Source organism: Choloepus didactylus, chromosome 24 (assembly GCF_015220235.1).
Source record: "Choloepus didactylus isolate mChoDid1 chromosome 24, mChoDid1.pri, whole genome shotgun sequence".
NCBI lineage: Eukaryota > Metazoa > Chordata > Mammalia > Pilosa > Megalonychidae > Choloepus > Choloepus didactylus.
In genome coordinates, this window is record NC_051330.1 from 2,040,287 (window position 1) to 2,052,382 (window position 12,096).

Consider the following 12,096-nt stretch of genomic DNA (forward strand, 5'->3'; position numbering starts at 1 on the left):
AGACAAACAACCCAATTTTTAAAAGGGCAAAAGACTTGAATAGAAATTTCTCCAAAGAAGATATACAAATGATGAATAAACACATGCAATGGATACTCAACAATTATTGGTCATCAGGGAACTACCAATTAAAACCACAATGAGAGCTGCCATCTTGCGTCCCCGCATGTGTGCGCCTGGTCTCAGCTGGTCTGCCTGAGACCCCCTGAGCGCCAATCCTAGTCCCCCGCGCGGCCCCATTTCCGCTCCAACAAGATGAAAGAAACTATCATGAACCAAGAGAAACTCGCCAAACTGCAGGCACAAGTCCGCACTGGTGGGAAAGGAACTGCTCGCAGAAAGAAGAAGGTTGTTCATAGAACGGCTACTGCAGATGATAAAAAACTTCAGTTCTCTTTAAAGAAATTAGGGGTAAACAATATCTCTGTTATTGAAGAGGTTAATATGTTTACAAACCAAGGAACAGTGATCCACTTTAACAACCCTAAAGTTCAGGCATCTCTGGCAGCGAACACTTTCACCATTACAGGCCATGCTGAGACCAAGCAGCTGACAGAAATGCTACCCAGCATCTTAAACCAGCTTGGTGCAGACAGTCTGACTAGTTTAAGGAGACTGGCTGAAGCTCTGCCCAAACAATCTGTCGATGGAAAAGCACCACTTGCTACTGGAGAGGATGATGATGATGAAGTTCCAGATCTTGTGGAGAATTTTGATGAGGCTTCCAAGAATGAGGCAAACTGAATTGAGTCACCTTCTGAAGAAGATAGAACTTGAAGTTACTTGGAGCTGCTATTTTATATTATGACTGCTTTTAAAGTTGTTTTGTTTATGGATCTAATAAAATCTAGATCTCTAATATTTTTAAGCTCAAGTCCCTTGGACACTGCAGCTCTTTTCAGTTTTTTGCTTATACAGTTTCATTCTTTGCAGCTAATGAAGCTGAAAAAAGCCTAGGAATAAAGTTTAAAAACAAAGATTAATAAAGTTATTTGCCTAGTATACAGTGTTTATTTTTTTATTTTATTGACACTGATTTGTACACAGCAAAGTTTTTTATAGGAAGCTAATTTTGGCATGTATTGTGGCTGATAACCTTGGATGGAATTTGGTTAAAGATTTAGAGTCACTGTATAATGTAACAAAGGTTGTATAAATTTCTCATGTTTGATTTTTTTTTTCTCCAGCAGATAGGGCTTCCATGGTTTGTGTCATGGGTGTAATTATAAAATGAGAATAAAAGATTCCTTGGTGGGTAAAAAAAAAAACAAAAACAAAACAAACAAACAAAAAAAACCACAATGAGATACCCCTTCACACTCAATGTGATGGCTATTATTTTCATTTAAAAATAACAGAAAATATTAAACAATGGTGAAGAGTTGGGGAAATTGGTAACCTTGTGCATTGCTCATGAGAATGTAAAATAGTGAATACACTACGGAAAACCATGTTCAAGGGCCCTAAAAAACTTAAGATAGAATTTCCATGCAACCTGGCAACTAACCCACTCCTATCCAAAGCATTGAAAAAGGAATTCAAATATATGCTTGTTTGCCAATGTTCATACAACCATTATTCAGAATTGTAAAACTGTGGATGCAACCCAAGTATACATTAACAGATGAATGAATCAATTAAAGCTGGTCTGTGCTTGTGAAGGAGTATTACTGAGCCATAAAAAGGAACAAAGACCTGATACATGCTCTAACAGGGATGAGTCTTGAAACCATTAGGCTAGAAACAGACTACAGATAATGTATGATTCTACTTACATGAAACATTTAGGAAAAGCAAATTAATAATGGCTGGAAATAGATTAAAGATTATAAGGGGTAGAGGAGAAAACACTAATGAGGTAAAGAATTTCTATTTGGCATGATGAAACACTTTTGATAATGGATGTTATTGAAGGTAGCACAATATTTAAATGTCATTAATAACATTGAATTGTACATATATAATTAGTTAAATAGTGAAAATTCTATTTAAAAAAAGAAAGAAGGTAGACATTCTAGACATATAAGGTCTCAAAAAACTTACTTCTTATATATTCTTTCTTGGGAAACTATGGGAGACAACTTCACAAAAATAAGGCAGTGAATTAGGAAAGAACCAGAGCTCTTGGAATTACAGCTCTACACTTGACTCAGGAGGTAACAAATAAAGCCTGGAGGAAGACAGAAACATCTAGAAAAATTTCCCCAAAGAGAAGAATTTGCAGAATATTTAATATGAATGACCATATTCTGTGCATTTTCAGACATTTGACAGAGAATTTGAGGTTGATTTATCAGTGACTTCTGTATTTAGAAGATAGCAAGGTGAAACAATGCAAAATATATACTAAATGACAGAAAAACAATTATTTTTACAGGATTGATGCTATAATTATAATGTACCAACTAGCTCAACTCCTCAGAATCATAATAATAGAAACATTAAATTTGATCAACTCAATTCAGATTGTAATTCTGCTGGAATGATGGACCTTGTTCACACATACAGATGAAGTGGGAAAAAGGATAACTAAATTCATATTTGCTGTTTGGAAAGATAATGCCTAAAACTGAAAAATCAAGAGAAGTATATGTGTATTATGGGGATGCTGAGGTAAACACAAAAAGAGTTGAACATAAAGAGTTGAAAGATAATTGCTTTTAAAAAAAAGCAGATAGTTGGGGAGGTGACCCTCTTGTTCATTTTAGCATGGTTTGTAGAATCGTTGTCTTTTCAAACTGTATGCATATTTTTTATTTAATTTGAATGCATATTTTTTATATAAACATGTTTGCAATAAGTCAATACACCAAAAAATGTGACAAAAGTGCACCTGAAGAGTGTATGGATGGAGTCAAAATAGGATATAAGATATAGGAAAGTGATGATGCTGAACAAGAAAAAATTGGAAATGTAGCTAGCAAATAACTGACACAATTCAGGAAATTCACAATTTTTAGCAGTGTTGACCTGTTTAGATTTATTTACCATCAGGAGAAACATATTGCTTCCCTCAATTACCATGAATATCACTGAAAGTCACAACTTTAGGGCAGACAGGAAATCACAGACAGGATAGGCTGATTTCCAAAGATTACTTATTAGGTCATTACCTAACCCATTACTCAGCCCCAAATATGCAGCTTCTCAGGAAAGGGTCTTTTGGAAAGTTCCTCCAATACTTTCTTTATCAGTGTGGAATCTAGGAAAACCTATGTCCCTGTTTTCTTTGTTTCTGCATCATCATTTTCCTTACTGCTTCTTTGATATCTCTGTTTCTCAAAGTATAGATTATGGGGTTTATCAAAGATGGAATCACATTATATAGCAGTGCCACAAACTTGGTCATGTCATGAGAGAGCTTTGACTTGGGAGTCACATAAACATAGATGATAGTGCTGTAGAAAATGGACACCACTGTGAGATGGGAGCCACAGGTCCCAAGGGCCTTCTGTCTCCCCCCAGAAGTCTTGATGCTCAACACACTACGGGCAATACGCCCATAAGAAAACAGGATCAGTGAGAGAGGAAAGACAAGGAAGATGCTACTTAGGATCATAATCTCCTTCTTGTAATTTGTGGTGTCCACACAAGCCAGCTCCATCACTGGGGGTGTCTCACAATAGAAATGGTTTATCCGGTGATGCCCACATCTGGGAAGGGTCATGGTGATAGGGGTGTGGATCAATGAGTTGCTGAAACCAAGAAACCAGGATATGCTGGCCAGTGCCCAGCACAGCTGTGGAGGCATGAGGGTGAAATAATGCAAGGGCTGGCAGACAGCAACATAGCGATCATAGGCCATCATGGCCAGAAGGACACACTCAGTGCCCCCGAGACCCAGGGTGATGAGAAGCTGGACCACACATCCAACAAAACTTATGGATTTGTCTGGCCCTCCAAGATTTACCAACATCTGAGGGCTGACGCAGGTAACATGAATGAGGTCAATAAAAGAGAGATGAGTGAGGAAGAAATACATGGGGGTGTGGAGATGGGGGTCCAGGCGTGAGACCAGAATGATGGTCCCATTCCCCATGAAGGTTAGAAGGTAGAATATCAGGATGAACACAAATAAGATCCTCTCTAGCCCTGGCTGATCTGAGAAGCCCACTAAGATGAAGTTGCTTCGAGATGCAGAATTGTTTCTTTCCATCACCTTCTCAGGGAACTGTGAGAAAAAGAAAAAAATCTTTGACCATTGAACTCTGTCTGAGGTGTGTGAGAATGTTGCCTCAGAGTGAATTTAGAAGAAATCCATTTTCGTTCATTTTCTATTCCCTTTGCCCAACAAGTGACAACTGACTAATTTAGCAATCTCTTATTAAGACATAGATAGAAGAAAATGCTAACATATTGCTGCAAAAATTGGCACATTAGCACAATTTTCTTTCCCATCTGCATTGATATTTGTTTTACTGTTATTGTAATTGGATAAAAGTAAGACCATGGATAAAGTTGTATTTCTCTGAACCCACACCCGGAAAGGAAAACCCTGCTCCAAAGTAGTAATAGCAATTTCCATTACTGGTGATCTTTGGGAGGAATTTTGGTTTTGATATTAGTGTTAATTCATGACTGCTCAATCAACTATGGAAAAGATAAGTCTGATCTCTCAGTGATTCACATTTCAATCCCTCCCCCTTTTTATAGCAGACAAAATGACTAAATATGGATGGTACTTTTGTATATTAAAATCATCACATAGTGAGCTCATTCAATCCCCACAGTGGCCCAATTTTATAAAAATAGAACCTGGGAAAGAAATGTGTATTACACCAGCACATCAGTGGTTCTCACGTGTTCATGAGAAACACCATGAAGCCTTGTTAAAACATAGATGCTTGTCCTCACGACCCCCGAGTCTCTTTTTGAGGAAGTCTGAGCTGACATCCAGGAAATTGCATTTCTAGCAAGTTCCCAGGAGACACTGATGCTGCTGGTTGGGAACCACAGTTGGAGAATCACTGTCTTACCTTCTTTATGAATCCAGGGTAATCTTCTTAGTATGTTTCTTTGAGTAGATACTCAACAGTTGTTTCCTTAATGAAATAATTAGTTATCAGATTGATGAAAAAATTATAATTAATTTATAATTTTGAATAAAAGTTCATGAAGAAGTTAGTGGCAGAAGCCAAGTTCCCATGATTTAGACAATGCTGCTTAGCACAGTTTATCATCCTCAATCTCAAGCTATCCCTTCCTTCACCTGTTAGTGTCTGTTCTGGGGGCAAATTGGCATAAACCCATATAAACTAAATTATTAATAGATACACACAGGTATGTACATTTCTGCACATATTGTTTACATGTGCATATTTGCATAGGACCCATATATCATCCAATGGATTTGGGAAATGCATATTGTAATGACCATAGAAAAATAGATGAAATTATTTGTAATTTAACAGCTTCCTCTCAAGGCATAAGGATCAAGAAGTCATACAAAAAGACACATATATATGAATAAATTTTCTTATCTATTGTTTCTTCTACCAGCTATTTGGTGATGGTACTAATGAAGATGAAGTTGAAGATTTGAATGCCATATTAATCCAGTGACGGTCACTCTGGGCAAATAATACTTCTGACACTTTCTTCCTGTCCACAATATATACACATAACTCTGTCCTGCCATCTCACAAGAGTAGGCATATATTCATAAACATAAATTAACAGTGAATGTGAATGACCACTGGAAATGCAACTCAAGGATAATGAAGAGATATAATACCATGGCAAAGTCAGCATTCTCCCCTTTTATTAACATAAATCATAAAAAGTAGCAAGGAAAATTAGAAACAGAAATTTAATGTTCATTCTCAGCAAAATGAGGAATTAGCCAAGATCCCAGATCAAAAATTTTGAGAAGGTCTGCCAAACATCATGGGATTGAATAATATATGCAGGAAGGAATGGAGAATGGATGCCTGTAAAGAATATTCTGCAGCTACAGTTCTCAGAAAGAGGCAGCAAAAGGCATTCTTCAAAAATGAAAAATAAACCCTAATACCTAAACTATATATTTACAAATGTAGGTGACCATGTGCAGTGGCAGATGGAAAAGTTTGGATTTGGAAAGCTGGGGAGTGGACCAAATATGAAAGCACACAGACAAGCCACGTTTATAAAGAGTGGCTGTCAGAGTATCAGAGGAAGAGAAGAGAATGCTTCCATTTGATGACCCCCACAACTTGTGTCCCCTTTGGCTGGGGAGAAGTAAAAGCTAAACAAACTTGAAAAAAACAAAACAAAACAAAACAAAACAGATCACCTGAAAACACCCAGTGATCTTGCTAAGAGGCCCTGGCTATCTCTCACATAAACATCATAGAAATAGATAGTTTGAGAAAATCAGTCATCCTTCAAAAATGACCAATGAAAAAGAATTAAAAGAGAGAGCCTGTACAAAAATAACATGAGAAATACATGATCAAAAGAAGAGGACATTTAAATAACAGATAAAGGACACTAACCAGAAAAAAAAAAATTGCCAAGGAGCAGAGAAAACTTGTGACAAGCATTTCAACATGGATAGTAATTTTTAAAAATATAACAAAGCAATCACTTCTAAGAAGTATGAACATAGTGAATAGATTCAAAACTTCAAGGAATATATGGTAAGAAACCATATATCTATACAATTATGAGTACAAATATAAAAAATTTCCTCCATGAACTAGAACAAATGTATTACATTTTGAACTAGAACAAAACTATTATGAGGAGTTGCTAATAGAATACTATACGAGGAAAAACACACCTATTGCAAATTATGGACTATAGTTAACAGGAATATTTTAATATCCTTTCATCAACAGTAACAAATGTATGACATCAAGGCTAGGGATCAATGATGGGGGAGATAAGGGGTACAAGAGCTATTGGGTTTTTGTTCTCTTTCCTTTTCTTTTCTTTTCTTTTTTTTGTTTTTTGTTTTGTTTTGTGTGTGTGTGTGTGTGTTTTGTTTTGTTTGCTTCCTGGAGTAATCAATAGATGTTGAGCCACCTAGTTAACCATATGGAAAAAAAGATGGAAGTTCAACACATACCTCAACCCTTATAGCAGGATAAATAAAAAATTGGTCAAGCATGTAAATGCAAAAAAGAAACTACAGTAGAACTAGAAGAAACCATAATAGAATTCTTTAAGGACATTGCAAGGAAGCACTTTCTAACATTAACCCAAAACCACAAAACATAAAATAAATTTATAAATCAACTCCTATATTTCATAAACCTTCAAAACTAAGTAAAGCTGAAAACTAAGACATTTGTAATTTACATCATAAAAAGCTATATTTCCTAAAATATAAAAAGCATCCACAAATAAATGATTACAGACTAATAGATAGCAAGGTTTGTGAAAAGAGAATTCCAAAAAAAGGAAATATAAACAATTCTGAAACTCATGAAAATAGAAATGCAAAGTTACTACACCCTTTAACACCATTCTCACTTTCAGATTTGTAGAGCTGAAAATTTTAAATTAGAAAAACTCTATTGAGAGAAATTTACAAAATATCTCAAACCCTGTGAATCAGTTATTTCATTTCTAAATGTAGCCTACATATACTCTCACGTATATATTTTATGTATATAAAAGGCTACTCATTGAAGCGTTGTTAGGGATTGTCCTAGAGGAGGGTGAGGAACATTCCTGAGAAAACTGTGGTCAACCTAGAGGCCCCACCCTTCACCACCAGTGCCTGCACTTTATGATTGTTTCAGGGTCACTCCACCCGATGGATTGGAAGTCATTTCCTATGTCCACTACAAACTACCCGAGTCAGCTTAAGGTTATCGTTTCCAGTAGCAAGATGTCAAGGAAAACCTCTGATCCCATGCCCACTTAATAATATTTGTATGCAGAGTACTATCAAATTACCCCTGAACCTTTTTATAATGTGTTTTCCCTTCTTTTCATTCTTCTCTGGATATTTCTCTCTTTCCTCACATCCATGTTAAATAGAACTGCCATTTAAAAGGACCCAGTCCTAGAGTTAAAGTGTAAAAAGGCAAAAGCACTAAGTATGTGTAGTTTGTAATAAAGGAAGTGCTTTTGTCCTGCTCTCTCATTAGTCCCAGAAAGAACTAGAAAGGAACACAAAATCCTTCAAAATATCCTGAAGTGTGTTGGACATGGGGTAGGACAACATGTACCCAAATCTAATTCTCTCCTTAATCGTTTTCTGTCTCACACTGTGGCTAACACTGAGGCACAGCCCGGCTTTGGGATGCATGAACAGTGCTTGGGGAGACGAGTTTAACTGCCTTCTTGAACATCCAGAAGGATGGAGCATGCAGTGAGGATGAGTGGGGTCAGCGCCTGACACAGGGCCTCTTCCTGCTGCTCAGTCTCTGGTGTCACACTGGTCTCTGAGAGGTCACTGAAGGTGCATGTGTGTGCACTTGCACGATCATCCCCCCCCCCACACACACACACACCACCACCAAAACCACCTCTGTGTAGTTTGGAGTCTTCTCTTCAGTTACTTGTTCTCAGATGAATGCGTTTGACTCTTCTTTTCTGCAGTTAAAAGAACCCAGACCTACACCCCTGAAATATCCCTTAAGTAAGCCTCCAACATTTTGGGGGCATTTCCTATGCATTTTAATTACAGGCAATACTAATGCCATTTTAAACTAATGACATTTTAAAGAAATAAAATAAGTTATAAAGTCCAGGAATGTTGTAAAGCCTACAGTGACTGATTTTCTAGTATTCACTGAAATATTTCTAAATTCTTGTTCTTTCTTCCTTATTAAATCTCTCTTCAGTTTTCTCCTTAGAGCATATCCTATATAGCCTTTCTCTCCGATCACTCTCTCTCTTTTCAAAAGAGAAGCCCAAATTTTAAGTCTTAATGCACCATTAGTTTTAGTCAAAGCTCCATTGAGGAGGTTGAACAGGTAAAGACGAGTGGCGATGGATTTCAGATGGCATCCAGCTAGTCTCTAAAAGAAAAACACTGCTGTGCTGTCAATTTCTCCTGCTCCGTGCAGGGAAGTAACCTCCTTCTCCTCTCTCAGAAGGGCAATTTAAAGAAACTGGGAACTCCTTGTGAGCTCTGGCATTCCTGCAGGGACCAACAGTTTCTGGTGTTCAATTAGCCTCTGGCATGGCTGAGAAGATGAAGCGACACCGAGGGGTGCAGGTTTCCTTTGAGAACACATTCACCTCCCAGGGGACCCGTCTTCAAAGAGCCACGTTTAGACCTGCCCAATAGTACCTCAGGTCTCTCAAAGTTGTCGGAATATGGGATATGCGCCCTCTCATATAATCGCATTGCCATTTTCTCTGTGTGTCAAATGAAAGAATAACACGTATACCACATAATAATTTTAGTAAATTGTCTCTCTAAATCAGATAGTCCCTTTTTCTCCATTAGGTTAATCCATATGCTTGAATTGTTTACACCTTGATTCTCACACTAGGATACAAGGATTTTCATATACACAATGTTCAGAAGAAAAACCATTTGTTCCATGAAAATTGTGTGATGTATGTTGCTGTCACCTTGATTTCAGAGTCCTGGTATCCTCATCTGTGAGAGAATAAATTTCTGTTGTTTTAAGAAACCCAGCTTGTGGTCATTTGTTACAGATTCCTAGGAAATGAATGCAGATTTTGTTACTGGGTAGAGGATGCTGCTGCAACAAGGACATAAAAATTTGGAAGTTACTTTGGAATTGGGTAATGAGTAGAGACTGGAACATTTTGAGGAGTATCATAGAAAAAGTCGAGATTTTCTTGAGTACATGGGTGACAGAAATTTAGATACTAAAGTCAATTCTTGTGAGGCTTATAAAGAAGTGAAGAGCAGGGAAGAGGAAATTTCTATCACCTTAGAGAATCCGTATATAATCATGAGCAGCATATTTGTAGAAACATCAACATTAAAGGTACTTCTGGTGAGGTCTCAGAAGGAAATGAGGCTGATAGCTGGAGAGAAAGTGATCCTTGTTACAAATGTCAGAAAATTGGCTTGAACTTTACTCCCTGTTAGGTGGTGGACTGGTTCCCTAGGCTGCTGTACCAATGTCCACAAACTGGGTGGCTTAAAAAAAAACAGAAACTGATTAACTCACAGTTCAGGCAGGTAGAAATCTGAAATCAAGGTGTCTGCAGGGCCATGCATCTTCTGAAGGATCTAGGGAAGACATTTTTTGCCTCTTCATAATTTCTGCTGTTTCCCAGCAGTTCATACTACTTCTTGGCTTGTAGCTGCACCACTCCAATCTCTGCCCCCATCTTTACATTACCTTCATCCTAGTGTTTCTCCAAATCTCCCTCTCTGTAAAAGTTGTAGAATTTCTATTCCGCAGTCATTTGATTTAGAACTCACACTAATCCAGTATCACCTCATTAATTTTATCAGAGAACTTGTGGGTTTACAGATCAATCATGCATAAAATAAAGGATTCATATACACCACCTCACCTCCAACACTTGCATTAGTGTGGACAATTTGTTACAATTGATGATAGCAATTATTTGTAATTCTATTATTTTTTGTCAGTAGGTACATTTGTTACAATTGATGAAAGATTATTGAAGTAGTACTATTAACTATTGTCCATAGTTTATGTGGGGGTATTTTTCCCTATACTCTGAACCTATTATTTTTTTCATGCATGTCTTTATCTTATTACTCATCTACCCACACTTTGGATAAATATGGGGTCAGCCCCAAGCTTTTTATACTTAGGTACTGATAATTATACAGTCACAATCTAAGATCAAGGCTGCTGGATTACAGTTCAGCATATTCAGGTATTGCCTTCTGTCCATTCTCTAGAAACTAAAAGAAAATCTATATATAATGAGTCAGTAGTCATGATTTTTGAAATCCTAACTTCTCCATTACAACCCCTAATTCTCATTTGGTCATTCTCTCAATTTTCAGGGTTATCTCAGCAATGATCATTCTATTTCATGCTTATGTGGGTTTGTGTACATTATGTCCCCCAGAAAAAGCCATATTCTTTAACTCAATCTTGTAGGGGCAGAGGTATTAGTGTTGATTAGGTTGGAACCTATTGGTTCAGTGTTTCAGTGGAGATACGACTCAATCAACTGTGGGTGAGACCCTCCACTGGATCATTTCTGTGGAGGTGTTGCCCAACCCATTCAGGGTGGGTCTTTATTGGATCACTGGAGTACCTTAAAAAGAACCACACAGGCCCTGCCATGGAGAAGCTGGGAGTGACATTTTGATGAGAAACTGCAGCTAAGAGAGGACAAAATGCTCCAGAGCAACATTTTGGAGAATTCCATTTTAAAACATAACTTGGGAGTAAGCAGATGCCAGACACATGCCTTCCCAGCTAACAGAGGTTTTCCGGACACCAATGGCCTTTCTTTAGTGAAGGTATCCTATTTTCAATGCCTTACCTTGGACACTTTATGGCCTTAAGACTGTAACTTTGTAACCAAATAAACCCCTTTTATAAAAGCTAATCCATTTCCGGTATTTTGCATAATGGGCAGCATTGGCAAACCAGAACAGTGCTGGACAGGGTTGTTGATATTATGGGATAGAAGAATGAAACTGGTTGATGTTCTTTGAGAGACTGGTGCCTCTGATATAACCTCATCTTTACTTTATTATATTTACAAAGACCCTATTTCTAAATAAGGTTCCATTCACATTTTACATCCCCACCAAAAATTAACAAGTGTTTCTATTTCTCCACATCCTTTCCAACACTTGTTACTTTCTGATCATTTAATGGTAGCCATTATAGAGGGAGTGAGAAGGTATCACTTTGTAATTTTGATTTACAATTCTGATGGGTAATGACTTTGAGCACCTTTATATATGTTTATTGGCTGTTTGTAAATCTTCTTTGGAGATGTCTACTCAAGTATTCTTTTTCATTTTTAATTGGGAAAAATATCTTTTGTTGTTGGGTTGTAGAATTTTTTGTATATTTTTTATATTTTTAAGGAATATGAAATCCATAGAAGATATAGGGCTTCAAATATTTCTGTGCTCTATAGTTTGCCTTTTTATTTCCTTGTTAAAATCCTTTGATGCACAATAATTTTTAATGTAGATGACGTACCATTCATCAATTTTTCCCTTTGTTA

At 37.1% G+C, this 12,096-nt stretch overlaps 2 protein-coding genes across 2 annotated transcripts; one reads left to right on the forward strand and one right to left on the reverse strand.

Annotated features, from left to right (window-relative positions):
- The first annotated feature begins 240 nt into the window (after positions 1–240).
- Positions 241–833, forward strand: LOC119520066 (transcription factor BTF3-like). Its single transcript, XM_037817816.1, has one exon. It carries the CDS (start codon positions 256–258, stop codon positions 742–744), a length of 489 nt encoding a protein of 162 aa, XP_037673744.1. The 5' UTR covers positions 241–255; the 3' UTR covers positions 745–833.
- Positions 834–3,202: 2,369 nt separating this feature from the next.
- Positions 3,203–4,156, reverse strand: LOC119519735 (putative olfactory receptor 2B8). Its single transcript, XM_037817487.1, has one exon. The coding sequence runs from the start codon at positions 4,154–4,156 to the stop codon at positions 3,203–3,205; it is 954 nt and encodes a 317-aa protein (XP_037673415.1).
- Positions 4,157–12,096: the final 7,940 nt, after the last annotated feature.